Consider the following 15,151-nt stretch of genomic DNA (forward strand, 5'->3'; position numbering starts at 1 on the left):
CTAGAATAGATCGAGAAGACTGGTATATGCTTCTATTCTGAAATTTCCACATCAAATAGGGGTTGGGAGGGAGACAATGGCACCCGAAAGTGGGTTTGATTGGTACATGTTTTGTGGAGGGAATCCATGGTGATGAGGTCGCTATTACTACTTGCTAGGCTACTTCAATTATGAGGACTCTGATGACGGTGATGATAAATCTCCATCGATCTATATATATATATATATATATATATATACAGGCCTTCTTGGCTGCGGAGGTCCGCACCAAGATTTTGGTGCGGATTTCCATCTTTTTACCACTTTTTGATCGAATTTTCTCATCTCCACCGTCTAGTATCTAGATAATATTGTGTAGATCATCTCTGTAAAATTTCAGCCAATTTGGTAATCGTTAAGTCACTCAAAATTGTGTTTTTCTGTTAAAAATATGAACGGTAACGGTTCGACAGAATTCGGTCCGTCCATTTGTTATTCGATTTTGAGGGCCTTAACGATTACCAAATTGGCTGAAATTTTGCAGAGATGATCTACACAATATTATCTAGATACTAGACGGTGGAGATGAGAAAATTCGATCAAAAAGTGGTAAAAAGATGGAAATCCGCACCAAAATTATTGGTGCGGACCTCCTTAGCTGAGAAAATCCGTATATATATATATATATATACGGAGAGCGGACGTCCGCAGTGCACCAAAAGTGCGTACATTAGCGCTTTTGCCGGAATCCAACCACCCCAACAACTTTTTTCTTGCCAAACGAAGCCCATGACCATCCCCAATGACATCACCAAGAAGATGAGGGCCGGGGGTGGTTGGATTATGGTGAAAGCGCCGACGTCCGCTCTTCGATCCGGCCTATATATATATATATATTCTATCTATCTTTCATCTGTATATAACAAGCAGATAATCGAATTGAAGGACCTTGAAGACTCAAATTAAGAAAGTAAAAAGGCTTAACTAGTAAAAGAGTAGCTATATATTGTAATTATAGCAATGTTAAGACAAAAGAAAATTTGTTTGATGTCTTAACAATTTAACATCAAACATCTGATATATGTCTGTGGACTAGTGCGTGGAATGTTAGGTGGTCAACTTGTGTAGTGTCTTCACTCTTCAGTGCTCTGCAAGTCTGCACCAGCATGCATGCTTGCCTTCATATGCAGGTAAATATCAATTATTTGTATTCCAATCTAGCTATATATTTATGGTTTGAAATATATACTGATATCGGATGTAAATTTTCCAAGAACTGTACGTATATCCGATCGATCTCCCCAATAAATGCGCGCTGCATGCACTCCTTTGATATATAGAAATACCTGTCGATATATTCTCAAATTTGATTATTTGAATACTGGTATATCGATCACTGTATCTATTGATATGTTCCGCTCTTAATTGTTTATATACACCTGTATATAAACGTATCTGTAGATATATTCTCACAATTGAGCGCATGGATACACATGTCGCGACTATCAAGTATAGTAGTAGCTTCACATGAAACTCCTATATCCCATGGGCCAACAGCACTCAGACGCAACCAGCTAGTTGCTCCTAAGAATGAAATTATCAGTTCAACACAAGCAGCTAGTTTCTTATCCAACCAAAATAATTGAAGTCTTTTTTTATACATTCATTTTCAATATATAATATCACTGGATTTTTCCTTGATTCAATCTGTAAGAAGACTATTGAGGGGTTCTGGTTTTATTATGACTTGGCATGAGCTTGTCTGTGTGTTTTTTAAGAGCGCAGATTCATCTAGCACCATTGCCAAAGATAGATCAAATCTATAGAGATGTGATTTTGAGATGGGAGTTTGTTTAATTTTCTCTTGCCCATTTCCCATGTTGGTCAAAGTCATATATACACGGCCTCACAGATGGCCTAGCTGTCTCTGCTCTCATCTGCTCCCCATCACATTCATCACCAGTGTGTTTGCAAATATGTCTAAATGCGTACACCATTTCCCCTTTCGCGTATCCAGGGCTCCATTTTCTTTCCAATCCCTTAAATGAGTTGAATCTAATCTTTGCGGTGAATTTAATACCGCATCTTCTTGTACGGAGTCTTTGCAATTCTGGTATCAGTTCCCATCTAAGGACTTTCCCATGTCTTAAACCCTTTTTTGAATTTGGATTTCGGTGGGCGTTAAGTTAAGGTTAAAAGAAATCTACGGGCACAAGGGACATTTGTTCTCCAACGCCATTTGAATCTTGGTTTTGAATATTAGGTCGATCATGCAGTGGGGAGAATAATGTTTTGTTCATATACTATAGAAGTGCAACTGTTCATCATGATTTTAAGGAATGTATCAATCGGTAAATGATTCAAATCATTCGATAATGACTCCAAAAATTACAAAGATCATTTGTTCGCTTTCTATCGACCAACTCGAGCAGTGAAAGTCAATGATTTGGTTTTGATTAGTGTATAAAACTCTTCAAATGAAGTAAATTGTCACTAAAACTTGAATTACTTGAATCGACAAAACATATAATTAAACATTGACGAGGCTAATGAAACAAGATTTGCATTTTTTTGTCCTGCAATTGACAAACCGGCTTGTCCCTAGTTACAACTCTTCTCGTGTTTCTTGGAATCCAATAAAAACAATTAAATGTGCTGTACTTAACGGATGCTTAACTGCGCTTAAATGTTGGACTAGGAGGAGAATAACTTGGCCTATCAAAACTAGTTTATGGTGGCCACTACCGATTTGGGTACTTAACTATATATGTCAATCATTTAAGTTCATGTACTCCAAGTAGTTATCAGATCGACGTGGAACTGAAAATGTCAATCAAACGATTATTAGAGTGATGGAAAGCAATCACTCACCCAATGCCACTCATGTTTGGAATTGGAACCATGCCCTAGAGGCCCAGAATCTCTTGGCTTTCACCCTACTGCCAAGGAGTAGTGCTAGCTCCTATAATTCCCAGATTTTTGCTTCTTTTTTTTTTGATTGAAAAAAATCCCAGATTTTTGCTTTTGTTTATAAAAATTGTTTTAGTTTCTATTATTTGGTTCCATTTTATCAGCTTCATGTCTGTCTGGCCCTTTTCTATTCATTAGTCAATGCTGATGTTGCTCACAATAGATCTATTTTCAGATAGGTCGATTCGTTATCATATCTGTAGGAGAAAACAAGATATGTATCTAGTATCTACCATACCTTGGTCACTTTCAAAGACGGGAAAATTGACAGAAATCACCAATAAAACAAGTTTTGTATGTAGTACTACAGAACTACTATTCGGCTTGAATACATTTAGGGCACGTTTGTTATTCTGAACTGTCTAATTTCGGACTAAGTATTTGCTCAATCTTGGACTATGCTGACTCGGATTATGGTACAATAATTCTTGATTTATGTTTATTACCCCGGACTGTTTGATTTCGGACTAAGTCTCTACTTACTCCCAAACTGTTATCCATTTTTACTTTCGGTTTATCTCATATGTTAGTAAGAAGAATGTTAAAACAATTTCATAAGATTTTAGATATACGACACCACCAATTAAATTTATAAAAATCTTTTATTCATTTCATAAGATTAGTTTCATCAACATATTGAGGTTGCAGATACAACGAGAAAATTGATGACACCAATAAATCCATTTCTAAAAATATTTCATTCATTCATTCATATAACTAGTTTCATCAACAAAGTGAGTTCACATACACAACAAGTATTTCAATTACAGTGTATCTCAAGCCATCTTTTTCCTGCCCAACATAGGTCTCTTGCCGATTATTGAACTAGTCGTCCTAGAAGGTGTCACACGCAATATGGCAAGATCCCCCAACCCCCAGGAAAGGGATGTACATAAAAAACAGATTATCAAAAACCTTGCCAAACTGAATCAGTTCCGACATTATAGTCACATGAAATTTCACAAAAACAAAGTATATTAAACAAAAGAAAGTTGCAGAGATAGGATGTCCAATATGAAACAGAATTCTAATATTTCAGACTTCAAAAAATTGAAGATCACCCCGTAAATCCCCAACTATAAAATTATCATCATCATAAGTAAATATTAAGGACAAGTGTGCAGTTTTGGTATATTTCTTCACCATCAATCTTGTTCTGTTTCTAATCTAATGCATACTCAAAATGATGATTAAACATGAAATCCAACAAATGCTCCAAGTTCTTAGCCAATATATATTAGCTAAAAGTTCCATCAGAATGAGTTGCAACTTTTACCCCATTTCGTTGTTACAATTTAAACTAAGCTAACAACAATTAAAATTAGGCAACATAATTTGACAGATTCAAGTCATTCAACCAATATGTAATCTTTAGACATTTGCATGAATCTAGACAACTCCAAAGCAGCCAAACACAATAAAAAGTACTGACTTTGCAAGATCTAGAACACAAAAACATAAACACCAATAATTATACATATCATAGTTTCAGAAATAACATCTCAAATGAATGAGGATCATCCACCCTTATCACTACAAAAAAATTGAGTAAAGGCCACAAATGTTTTGTGGGGAATTTGTGGCCTTTAATGGGGTGGGGATTGCTTAAAATCCCACAAAACTCATACAAATGTGGGATTTTGATTATCATAATAATTAAAATGCCACATTTGTATAAGTTTTGTGAGATTTTAAGCAATAGCCACCCCACTAAAGCCCACAAATTCTATACAAATCTTTGTGGCATTTGATCAAATTTTTTGTAGTGTATCATTCAAAACCAAACAGATTACAATGATCTAATTGAAAACCTTAAACCTCATAACCCAACAAATTCAAGTTGATTTCTCAGCTTATGATTGAAACCCATAATCTATAGTTATCAGGAAAATTTAGTACCTTCGCTACTAACATCGTCTTCTTCGTCTTTGAAAACATGTGTAGAAGCTCAATATGGGTTGAGTTGAAAGGGCAAGTTGGGAAGTGGCTTTGTGACAGGGTTGAGAGAGAAGACGAGTAGAGCGTAAAGAGAGAAGCTTATGCGTGTTAGACAATCCTCCCAAATTCGGGGCCTCTCTGTAATCCCCAAAATTGCCGACGCGTGGATTAGCTAATCTTATTAAAGCTAATCTCGTGTTTTCCTAAACATGGGTTTTGGACTAACTTTTTGGATCATAGAGTCTAATTATAGCTAATCCTCCGTAACAAACGTGCCCTTAGTTTTAGTTGTTTTAGAAAGAAAAACTCCCAATTTTTTCAAACTTTTATGACTTTCTATTACGAACATAATGATTTCATAATCGCAATGATCACGCTAAAGGGTAAAAATACGGTCTCCCTAAGATCGACTCAAGAATCTACATCAATCGCTCCATTGAAAATGTATCAAATAAGACAATACCAACTAGATAAATCGCTTAAGCAAGCTGTATCTCACAAAGGTGGTATTCTGTGTAGGCTCTCCTCATGAGAACTAGTTACTACTTCCTAGTTTACACGGAACGTTAAACCGTAGGCTCTCCTCATGAGAATATACAAACACAATATATTAAAAAAAAAACAAACAATATAATCAACAAAATCGGAAACATGAACCACTGATCTAAGAGAGCTAGCTAGCACAGAACTGACAGAAGACACAAGCCCATCGACACATGAAGAAAACTAAATGGGTCTTCACCCCAAGCCCAATCAACAAAAATAAGCAAGAGCAGAAATAAAAAATGAAATGGCTTCGCCCGGGTTCGAACCGGAGACCTTCAGTGTGTTAGACTGACGTGATAACCAACTACACCACGAAACCATGTTGCCATGAATCCCTGTGTTTATATATTTAACTGCAAAACCTATATGGACTATATATATGTTATTACTCAGAAAGCCCAGTAGCACAGAAACCCAGAGAGACTGAGCGGCAAAGATGATAAGCACCGCAAAGCTTCCACCTTCCTCCGCCAATTCCATCTCTCTCTTCACCGCCACTCCTTCTCTCTCATCCTCCTTCAAAACCCAGCTATGCTTCTTTCCCACTTCCTCACTCTTCCTCTCCCGCGTCCACCTCACGCGCCACCGCCTCCCCGTCCTCCGCGCCCAGAAGAGCCGCAAGTTCGGCCTCCAGTCCGTGCGGAAGAAGCGCAAGGGCGGCAACAAGCTCCTCGAAATCGACGACGACTCCGATGATGACGAGGCGGACGGCGGAGGAGATGAGGCGCTGGAATTGGGACTCGGCGGCGGTGACGACGACGACGACGACGAAGGTCTCCTGGTGCCGTTCGGGGAGATGAAGAAGTGGCTGGAGAAGAAGCCACGTGGATTCGGCGAAGGCAAAGTTTACGATACTCCGATTGAGGACAAATTGCTTGAGGAATTACAGGCGCAGGCTGAGACTGCAGCTAAGGTCAAAAACGACGCCGTAAAGGCCAATGTTCAGCCTAAGAAGAAAGGTTTGTTTGTGTTTTCGTGTCGAATTTTCGGGTTGTTATGTGTAATGTACTAATGCGTAATGTGTAATGTGGTGCATTTGTGCAGCTGATGAGGTGGTTGTTCCGGCTGGAGTGAGGGTGAGGGTGACAAACCTGCCCAAGAAGAAGAATGTGCACCGGGATTTGACTGCGGCGTTTAAGATGGTGCCGGGTTTGCTGAGCATAAACCCGGCTGTGACTGGGAACAAGAAGACTAAGGACCCTGTTTGCAAGGGGTTTGCTTTTGTGCATTTCAAGACTGAGAAGGATGCAGCTAGGTATGTGTGTTTAGGGTTTATGATGAGCCATTGTGGTTGCATTGTTTACTTAGTTTATGTTGATGAAAATTTGAGGTACATTGTGAATTCTCGTAAGAAAAGAAAGAATGGAATTTAGGTATATTCTTAAAGGCTTGTAGCTGATGAAACGATTTAGACAGGAAGCGGTTAGGGTTTAGGGTTTAAACGGAAGACAGCTACTCGCAAATTGAAGGTGGATAGTTGTGGTGCAAGACGCAGATAACAAGACAGTTATGTGTATCATGCATATGAGTTAGATGGGGGTCTAAGTGTTGTAGTGTGTCATTCTATTCGATATTTGAGCTAGCATCTCATTGGGTGTGGTGTAAAATGCAGATAAACAGGACAGTTATTAGTATCATGTGTTGGAGTTGGATCTAAGTTTTGCTGTGTATCATTCTATTTAATATCTGATATTGCATCTCTATGATATTAGTAGGTAAAAACTTTCTTAGTTGCTGTCTGAAATGATCTCTCTTGGTAGGTTTGTGGAAACATTTTCTTCGCAGAGTATTACATTTGGGAAAGTTCAGAAGGAGATAAAATGTGAGGTGGTTGCTTCAGCGGATTCTGATGTGGAACAATCTAAACCTACTCCTCGACCAGCTGGTCCTCGACTACGTGCTCTTAAACCTGTAACAGTTAACCATACTGTCCGTGGTTCTAAATTGGCAACAGATCCTGCTCCTAAAACGTCATCCAGTAGCTCTACTAATTCACAACTTATCGTGTCTGCATTTGGAGACCAGGAAGTGGATTCTGACTTGGATGATTCTTCCCTGGACACACTGGCAGAGAATGTTTCTGATGAATATGATGGCTCTGATGTTGAAATTCTTGAACCAGAACTGGAAGATTTCATGGAGAATCTTAAAAAGTCAGGAGACTATCTTGATGCTCAACTGACAGCTGCATTTGGAGATGAGGAGGTGGATTCTGACTTGGATGATGTTACTATGGACACAATGGATGAGACCGTCTCTGATGAGGAATATGAAGGCCCTGATGTTGTGATTCTTGGACCAGAACAGGAAGAATATAAGGAGAATCTGCAAACTTCCTCTGTGGCAGACCTAAATGGTGGAGACAACAATATCATTGAATTAACAACAGAGTCGGAGTCTTTAGCTGAGACGTCAACCTCAAAGCAGTTAGTTGATAAGAGTAAAGAAGAGAAGGCGCCTCGCAAAAAGCAAGCTGTGAAAACGAAAGTAGAAGGGACTCCTAAGAAGAAGAAGGTAACTGTGAAAGAAAAGGCACCCAAAGTTCCAAAGTTGGTCATCCCTGGGTCTTCCAAGAGGTAATTTGTTACATTTTTTGCTGAATTTATTATAGATTAGTCATGAATGACTTAGTAACAGACTTTCTGTTATATCATGTTCCAGGTTAAAGGTCAAGGAGAAGGCTGTTCTTACCGATGTGTTCTCAAAATATGGATTAAACCCTGCTTTGGCTTCAACTGAAGATAGTTAGGCAGTACGGATCGAGGCCTTTGTAATCTTTTTGTGTGTCTCAACTCTCAACTAGGAGTTGGATCCTGCGTTGGCTTCAAAGGAAGATAGTTAGGCAGTAACGAGGCCAATGTAAATCTTTGGTCAACCTGACACAATTAGCATCAACATGGAGAGTAGCTGTATAACGCATTAAGCAAGTGAATGAATGAATGTGTTTTCACCAACCCTTCCACTCTTTTAGTCCATTTTCCAGTTCATTATCTAATCACCGCGCGTATTTAAAGTCTCACAATATAACATGTCACACCGTAGAAAATATTTTATGCACGCCGTTTATGATATACGACGCAATCTTAATTATTGAAAACATATCATATCCATATTATTTTTTCTAATCTAAACTGTGAACGGTGTATGTAAAGATGCAAGCCTTTCATATTCAGACTGATCATTCTCGGATGATTAATGTGTGCATGGATCAGTGATTCAGTAGTAAGCCACTGGGCCCTGGTTAAAATTTAACCCGGCCCACGACCCGATGACAAACCCAATATCATCTCTGGTTCTGGTTCCTCACCTGGACTATCCATTCCAGCGCTGTGTGATGAGCTTCCCGTCACACGTTCCGTACACAGCGCCCATTTTCCGGACGACGGGTCGTTTCTACGCCGCCAGTTGTTCTTCTTCGTGGAGAACAAAGCCGAACCTATCTGCTGAGATTAAGTCAGTTAAAGTTGGACTAGCGCTGACCGGAGTAGTCAATCTTCAGCTTCCGAGTAATAATGGCAGCATCCGCAAAACGACGTCGTGCTGTGCTCGGACGAACGCGATGGAAGTGGAGAAAGAAGCCTTCTACTTAGTTCGGAAAGGAGATATTGTCGGCGTGTATAGGAGTTTCGGTGACTGTGAGGCGCAGATTGGTTCTTCGGTGAGTTTGTTTCTAGTTTTTAACTTTTTTACTGTTTTGAATTGAATGAGATTAACGTGAATGAGATTAATTTTGGTTACTTTGGGTTTTGAAATGTGATTGTGTTAGATATGTGATCCTCCTGTTAGTGTGTATAAAGGCTACTGCTTGCCTAAGGACACTGAAGAACATCTGGTGTCGTTTGGACTTACCAATGCCATTTACACTATCAGAGCTCACGATTTGAAGCATGACCTTTTTGGGAAGCTTATGCTTTGCCCTTTTCATGTAAGAGGCCTTACTTGTTATAATGTGTGAATTTGGATATGAATTACGAGTTTAATGTAATGTTGTTTGAGAAGTTGAATTATGCTCCATGTTGAGTTTTAGACCAAGCTTTTACTAGCTTGCGTGTGATTGAGTTTGTACTAGTTTGAGACTGTAATTTGTTTTTATTTTTTCTCATTTTAGGAGCCGGCACCTTCAGAATGTGAAGAACCTGTTACAGATACATCTGGAAACAGTTACAATGAAGTGCCTGGATCAGAACATGTGGTGAGTCCTTGCTATCTTGGAAGCTAAGGACATAATACTTAACAAGTTAACATTACATCGATGTTAATGTATTTTGGTAGTTCCTTAGGTTATTGTCATAATGCTTTGCAACTGTGTTGTATTGAATAGACCGGAACGGAAACAGAAAATTGATTTATGTGGCCATGTTGTATTCGTAGGGTTTCTGTACTCTCGAGTTTGATGGTGCATCGAAAGGAAATCCTGGACTAGCTGGTGCTGGAGCTGTGCTGCGAGCTGGTGATGGAGGTTTGGTAAGCATTTTACTTTTTGGGAGGTTTGTGTAGTTTAAGAAGTTGAAAGAAAACTCTCTTACCTTGCTTTTTTCTGTAGATCTGTAAAGTTCAAGAAGGTCTGGGAATCAAGACCAATAATGTTGCTGAGTACCGAGCTCTGATTTTAGGGTTAAAATATGCTTTGAGGAAAGGTTTTACTAAGATTCGAGTCCAAGGTGATTCCAAACTCGTCTGTATGCAGGTTAGTTAACATGTATTTAGCTAAAGTTGGTTTATGTCTTCTTAGGTTTGTATTCAATTCTTGATGTTGTAGTAATTTTGCTGGTTTCAAATGGTTTTTATCAAATCCCAGATCATCTGCTGCACTTTCAGTTATTAATATACTATTCCTCGAACCATCTTTAAAATGTCCTTCATTGATTTTGCACGGGGGAATTATGCTCTTGAAGTTTTTTTCTATTTGGGTCGTTTAGCTCAAGGTCACAATGTCTGGATGCTTCATCAGTTTGGTATTTACGAATACCATCTGTTTTTCATTGTATAACTATTGATGTTACTGGAATAGGTTCAAGGTTTATGGAAGGTCAAAAACCAGAATATGTCTTCCTTGTGCGAAGAGGTGAAGGAACTGAAGGAAAAATTTGTCTCCTTTGAGATCAATCATATTCTGAGGGTGAGCAAAGTTGAAACTGTTTTCTCTTTTCATTTTCCCTGTAGTATTCTAACATGTTTGTGTTCATCTCTAAAGGACAAAAATTCAGAAGCAGATGCTCAAGCAAACTTGGCAGTTCGTCTTAGTGGTGTGTTTGCATCTCTTCAGATTTTCGAATCTTCATGTGCTCATTAAGCTAATTCACTAATGTCCATGGGACTTGTTTGCTATGCAGATGGTGAAGTCCACGAAGTTATCTGAATGCCAAATTTCTACTGCTGGTTTTGTTTCGGTTGGTCTCAAACTAAATATTGGTACGACATGATGCTTCTTCTTCAACCCTGTGGCCTAAAGTAGAATTCTTCTGCTGATGGCATGCAGATTAGACTAATCAACACAGGAGCTATGCACTTCCAGCCGAGTGTGACGACGAGCAGTGCAACTTCTTGGTCTGCCATTACGCACCTCATGGGTGCAATTTCAGCTGCTGCAACCTAGAGGGAGGTACAGCGGCCATAGTGACAATTAAATCGCGATACAGTCATACAGAGGAAGATCCAGATCCCAGAACATGCATTTCACAGGCCACCAGCCATAGAAATCGAAGCAGAAAATACATTATACAGAAGACTTTGCCTAGAAAGTGGATGTTACTACAGTATACAAGCTGTAACTCCTGTAAGAAGCTAGTAGAAATAGTTTATACATTACTGAAAGCCAGAGCATATACAATGTGATTCAGTGATTCTCATGTGGTCTTAAGATTGTACAGTAAAAATGAATGCTTTACTTTTTTCTTTGAAAATATAATTACCAAACCAAAATTATAAGGCATACTTGGAAACCACGAAAGGCACAGATAAAACTGGTCCAGTACTCCAGTTCGTTTCCTCTCTATTGGTCTCTACTATATAAACCCTTCCCCAAATTCTAAAGCCCTGAAAATGACCTGAGCAAAAATCCGGCGAAACCCAAAATGACGGTGGCGAGGTTAATAAGGTTGCTCCCAAGATTTACAAGAGCTTCAATTTACTCTTCATCAGTGACGCGTCTGTTTTCTACCTCCGACGTCGTCGTTTCGAGCACCGCCGCAGACCTCGCCGGCGTCAGCGACGACGACGATGAAGACGGGCCCGTCTACTCCACCCCAGCTTCTGCTTCTTCCTCGGCGGTTCTGCTGCCCACTCTGCTTCAGCCACGTGTGGTGGTGTTCGATGGGGTCTGCCATCTCTGCCATGGAGGTTGGGTCTTGATCAAGTTTGCATTTTTATGTTTCTGGTTTGGTTGGTAATGTGGGTTTAGGGTTTAAGGTATAAAGATGATTGCTTTTTGATTGTTTTTTGGACTCGTGAAAATGTGGGCAGGTGTGAAGTGGGTGATTAAAGCAGACAAGCACAGGAAGATCAAGTTCTGCTGCCTTCAGTCTGAGACAGCTGAGCCTTATCTGAGGTTGTGTGGGCTTGATCGAGACGATGTTCTTAAGAGATTCTTGTTTGTTGAAGGCCCTGGGTTGTATCATCAAGGTTCAACTGGTTAGAATCTGTCACTGTTGTTTGATTATGGTAGCTGTTGTAGGTTTGGATGTTAATGCTACTTTGCGTCAATGTTGGTTCTTGTGTTGGCATTGCTTGTGTTTGTTCAGCTGCTAGGTTAGTTAGTGAAGTGATTGAAGTAAAATGGTTGGATTTTGGAAATGCTGGTCTTGGCAAGCAAGGTTTCTTTGGACATATTCTGTAGTTGTCTTTGAAAATAGAATATACTCATTAGGGTTTCTTTGGAAGTTGATGTAGCATCTTTCAGGTGGGAAGCAAAGAATGTTTGGGTTAATCGTTTGGTGTGGAAATCTTATAGAGTTTGAATTAGAGTGATCTGGTCTGCATAGGCTTAGATATCATTTCTTCGTACTTCTGTTTTACTAGATATTGTGTATGTTTTCTATTTTAGAATTAATCACCTGTTATTCTTACTGGGGACCTTGTTATTATAAGACTATAACACATCCACCAAAAGTGGAAAAACTTGAACCGAATGTCCTTAAGTAAACCTTGAGCATTAACCAAAAAAAAAAAAGTAAACCTTGATCGTAATGAGTGAGCATGCAAAGGTAAACTCTAGCATCACTATCGTTTCTCAATATTACTATTTTTCTTCAGATGGATCTATTTAAGATTCTAGGGATTATATTTCTGTCCTAGCTGTTTTAAAGCCGGATTCATTAGGTGTTGATTGAGAAGCATTCTTTACTGTCCTCTTTCAAAGTTTCAATTGTTCAAGCTCCAAGCATCTTTCTATAAGACAAACTATCAAGATATATGCGGACTTCTATGCACACAAATGTATGAAATGTAAACTGTGTCGATATCCAGTGCTGTTCACTGTAGCCTTCATGTTGGTGTATTTAAGTGTCTGAAATTGAATCTAAAATTTATGCTTTTATGATTCTGCAGCTGCGCTGAAAGTATTGTCGTACTTGCCTCTCCCTTACTCTGCTTTAAGTGCATTCTTGGTAATCCCAACTCCTCTGCGAGATATTGTATATGATCATGTGGCCAAACGACGGTATGACTGGTTTGGCAAGTCTGAAGATTGCTTGGTCTTGAAAGAAAAGGAGTTGCTCGAGCGTTTCATTGATAGGGAAGAGTTAGCTAGTCAAGATCAATCAGATTTCTAAATTAGCTGCATTCACACATGATTTGCTTATAGATGTATGGAAGGGAAGCACAATGTGATCCAATAGTTTTGCTTTGTACAGATTGCTTATATATATGGGTCATTCAAATTCTAGTGCAGCAGCTCCACAATTTGTTTCTAATTGTTCTCGCTGATCTTAAATTTACGGATTTCAAACCCAATTTGAGTGATTGACAACCGAAACATTAGTTCTTCACATGAAGTGTATAACGGCCATCAATATTGCAAAGGGCAGCCGCAAATTGTCATATCAGAAGTTCAGAACATTGGCATATCAAATCTTCTTTGGTAAGTACTGTTAGTCGCTAACCGAATTGTTCTCCTCATCGGAAAAAATATGAGCTTCCGATGAAGGCAATTGCTTAAGCAAGTAATGAAGTTTAGGACTGGCCTAGCCTTGAGAGAACAGACTTGATTAATGCCTACCAATAGATACTGTTATAATCTTACAACAGACAACACACCTCCACCATAATATTACAACAAAGCAATAAGAAAAATTCTCCTCTCCATCAATTTAACAAGCATCAAAATCGCTTGATCAACTCTATTACCTACACATACACTAGCGAACCAGTTGTGTCCTTAATCATCACCAGTCCATTCCTTCCAGTCCTTGTCGACATGATTTTGTGCCCACTTGATGGCAGCACGCGCAGCTTGCGGCCCTCCAGGTAATCCCTGCTCGTTTAGAGTATCAGCCATATCAATGAAGGGAACTACCAAGAGTGTTCCAGGGCCACCATACTCGGTGTGTAAGAAAGTACCAAAAATCTGTTGTAAACATGATGGAGAAAATCACTTAATGTCAAGATACAGATAACACCAGAAATGGACATAAAAAACTCGAAGGTAGATGAACTAATGCAAATCATCCTACACCAAAGAACTTAATTTGATGGTACAAGCACCTAATGACAGTAGTTCAGTGCATAATCACTTCTGATGATCTATTCCAAAAAGCGGCATAGAAACATAATTTGAAGAACAAGAGACAAATTTGTGCACGTATGACCATTGAGAAATGAGAACCTTACTTGTGTGAAAGAACCAAGACATTTCGATACTGAAGTGCTTTAGTCCAAGTATGTACACAATGTTAATGATGTGCTGCTGTACATGATCTATTGACCTAAACAGAAGATCTAAGTGGAAAATGCAAATAAATCTGACTCATTTCCTCACCCTCAATGCAAATAAAATTGAACCAGTGCTTCATACAAACTACAGCCCACAATCAATAACAAGGACATTAAACTACCTCAGTGCAGATTCCTACAACCTCTTCAACAGAGTCTTCAAATACATCTTTCTTGGAAAGCTTATTCAGGAGATGGGTCCTGAACTTCTCTATCTCCTGAAACCCAAAAACCAGCAACTCAATAAAGATTGATTTTTTGTTTTGTTTTGTTTTGAAGACAAAACTGGGCGTGTTAGAAAAAGAGACTTACAGCATCAGCAAAACCAGGAATTGGGTCCGGAAATCTGTACTCGGCTGCTGCTCTGCATATCTGTCCCTCTGAAGTAAGGGACCTGGAACCAAACCTCTGTGACAAGCTCGACGGAATCTTGACAGTTGAAAATGAAGAGTAAGAACAAGAAGGAGGAGAAGCATAGAAGGGAGAGGATTGGTGAAGCTTTGGAGGGGTTGCTGATACAAGGGGAGTTGCAAGTGTCCAACTCATCTCTCATTCTCTTATCTAAAACCTCCGGGGTTTTGGGATTTTATAGCTGAATGAGTTATAAGTTATAACCCCAGAGGCCCAGGGTGTGTTGATATTACAATTTCACCCACAAGTCTGTTTCTTATTCAACGGCTGAGATCACTACTGAACTGAACGAATTGTGTTCATTTCCATTTGTTATTCTTTGGTTAATTATTTATTCTCAAAAGTAATGTATGCATCAAATTATTAACAATTTAACAGA

The 15,151-nt window shown here is 39.1% G+C and overlaps 4 protein-coding genes and 1 non-coding gene across 6 annotated transcripts; 3 read left to right on the forward strand and 2 right to left on the reverse strand.

Annotated features, from left to right (window-relative positions):
* Positions 1–5,678: 5,678 nt before the first annotated feature.
* Positions 5,679–5,752, reverse strand: TRNAV-AAC (transfer RNA valine (anticodon AAC)). Its single transcript has one exon. It is a non-coding gene; the product is annotated as a tRNA-Val (tRNA).
* A 110-nt stretch (positions 5,753–5,862) lies between these two features.
* On the forward strand, positions 5,863–8,389 carry LOC126791370 (uncharacterized). The gene is made up of 4 exons (XM_050517816.1): positions 5,863–6,392; positions 6,478–6,688; positions 7,194–8,009; positions 8,095–8,389. The coding sequence occupies exons 1-4, from the start codon at positions 5,870–5,872 to the stop codon at positions 8,180–8,182; spliced, it is 1,638 nt and encodes a 545-aa protein (XP_050373773.1). The 5' UTR covers positions 5,863–5,869; the 3' UTR covers positions 8,183–8,389.
* A 385-nt stretch (positions 8,390–8,774) lies between these two features.
* Positions 8,775–11,347, forward strand: LOC126790887 (uncharacterized). 2 transcript variants are annotated; one of them, XM_050517254.1, is made up of 9 exons: positions 8,861–9,091; positions 9,200–9,358; positions 9,542–9,625; positions 9,805–9,897; positions 9,977–10,120; positions 10,445–10,552; positions 10,628–10,679; positions 10,767–10,823; positions 10,913–11,347. In XM_050517254.1, exons 1-8 carry the CDS (start codon positions 8,993–8,995, stop codon positions 10,790–10,792), a joined length of 765 nt encoding a protein of 254 aa, XP_050373211.1. In that variant the 5' UTR covers positions 8,861–8,992; the 3' UTR covers positions 10,793–10,823; positions 10,913–11,347. The 2 variants fall into 2 exon arrangements, with proteins under 2 accessions (XP_050373212.1, XP_050373211.1); XM_050517255.1 differs by having other exon boundaries at positions 8,775–9,091; positions 10,767–11,346.
* A 130-nt stretch (positions 11,348–11,477) lies between these two features.
* LOC126790888 (uncharacterized) lies at positions 11,478–13,249 on the forward strand. The gene is made up of 3 exons (XM_050517256.1): positions 11,478–11,772; positions 11,896–12,063; positions 12,979–13,249. Exons 1-3 carry the CDS (start codon positions 11,508–11,510, stop codon positions 13,200–13,202), a joined length of 657 nt encoding a protein of 218 aa, XP_050373213.1. The 5' UTR covers positions 11,478–11,507; the 3' UTR covers positions 13,203–13,249.
* A 382-nt stretch (positions 13,250–13,631) lies between these two features.
* LOC126791702 (protein PLASTID REDOX INSENSITIVE 2, chloroplastic) lies at positions 13,632–14,921 on the reverse strand. The gene is made up of 3 exons (XM_050518165.1): positions 14,674–14,921; positions 14,484–14,579; positions 13,632–13,996 (listed from the first exon to the last, which is right to left on the reverse strand). The coding sequence occupies exons 1-3, from the start codon at positions 14,905–14,907 to the stop codon at positions 13,808–13,810; spliced, it is 519 nt and encodes a 172-aa protein (XP_050374122.1). The 5' UTR covers positions 14,908–14,921; the 3' UTR covers positions 13,632–13,807.
* Positions 14,922–15,151: the final 230 nt, after the last annotated feature.

Source organism: Argentina anserina, chromosome 4 (assembly GCF_933775445.1).
Source record: "Argentina anserina chromosome 4, drPotAnse1.1, whole genome shotgun sequence".
Classification (NCBI taxonomy): Eukaryota; Viridiplantae; Streptophyta; class Magnoliopsida; order Rosales; family Rosaceae; genus Argentina; species Argentina anserina.

Bases quoted from the DNA above. Each gene is read 5' to 3' on its own strand.
- LOC126791370 (XM_050517816.1), top strand. From the start codon at position 5,870: ATGATAAGCACCGCAAAGCTTCCACCTTCCTCCGCCAATTCCATCTCT. The intron at 6,689-7,193 runs GTATGTGTGTTT...CTCTCTTGGTAG, and splicing joins ACTGAGAAGGATGCAGCTAG to GTTTGTGGAAACATTTTCTT. The intron at 8,010-8,094 runs GTAATTTGTTAC...ATCATGTTCCAG, and splicing joins ATCCCTGGGTCTTCCAAGAG to GTTAAAGGTCAAGGAGAAGG.
- LOC126790887 (XM_050517255.1), top strand. From the start codon at position 8,993: ATGGAAGTGGAGAAAGAAGCCTTCTACTTAGTTCGGAAAGGAGATATT. The intron at 9,359-9,541 runs GTAAGAGGCCTT...TTCTCATTTTAG, and splicing joins TTATGCTTTGCCCTTTTCAT to GAGCCGGCACCTTCAGAATG. The intron at 10,553-10,627 runs GTGAGCAAAGTT...TCATCTCTAAAG, and splicing joins AGATCAATCATATTCTGAGG to GACAAAAATTCAGAAGCAGA.
- LOC126790888 (XM_050517256.1), top strand. From the start codon at position 11,508: ATGACGGTGGCGAGGTTAATAAGGTTGCTCCCAAGATTTACAAGAGCT. The intron at 11,773-11,895 runs GTTGGGTCTTGA...AAATGTGGGCAG, and splicing joins CTGCCATCTCTGCCATGGAG to GTGTGAAGTGGGTGATTAAA. The intron at 12,064-12,978 runs GTTAGAATCTGT...ATGATTCTGCAG, and splicing joins GTATCATCAAGGTTCAACTG to CTGCGCTGAAAGTATTGTCG.
- LOC126791702 (XM_050518165.1), bottom strand. From the start codon at position 14,907: ATGAGTTGGACACTTGCAACTCCCCTTGTATCAGCAACCCCTCCAAAG. The intron at 14,580-14,673 runs GTAAGTCTCTTT...TTTGGGTTTCAG, and splicing joins TTCCTGGTTTTGCTGATGCT to GAGATAGAGAAGTTCAGGAC. The intron at 13,997-14,483 runs GTAGTTTAATGT...TGTTTACAACAG, and splicing joins TTGTAGGAATCTGCACTGAG to ATTTTTGGTACTTTCTTACA.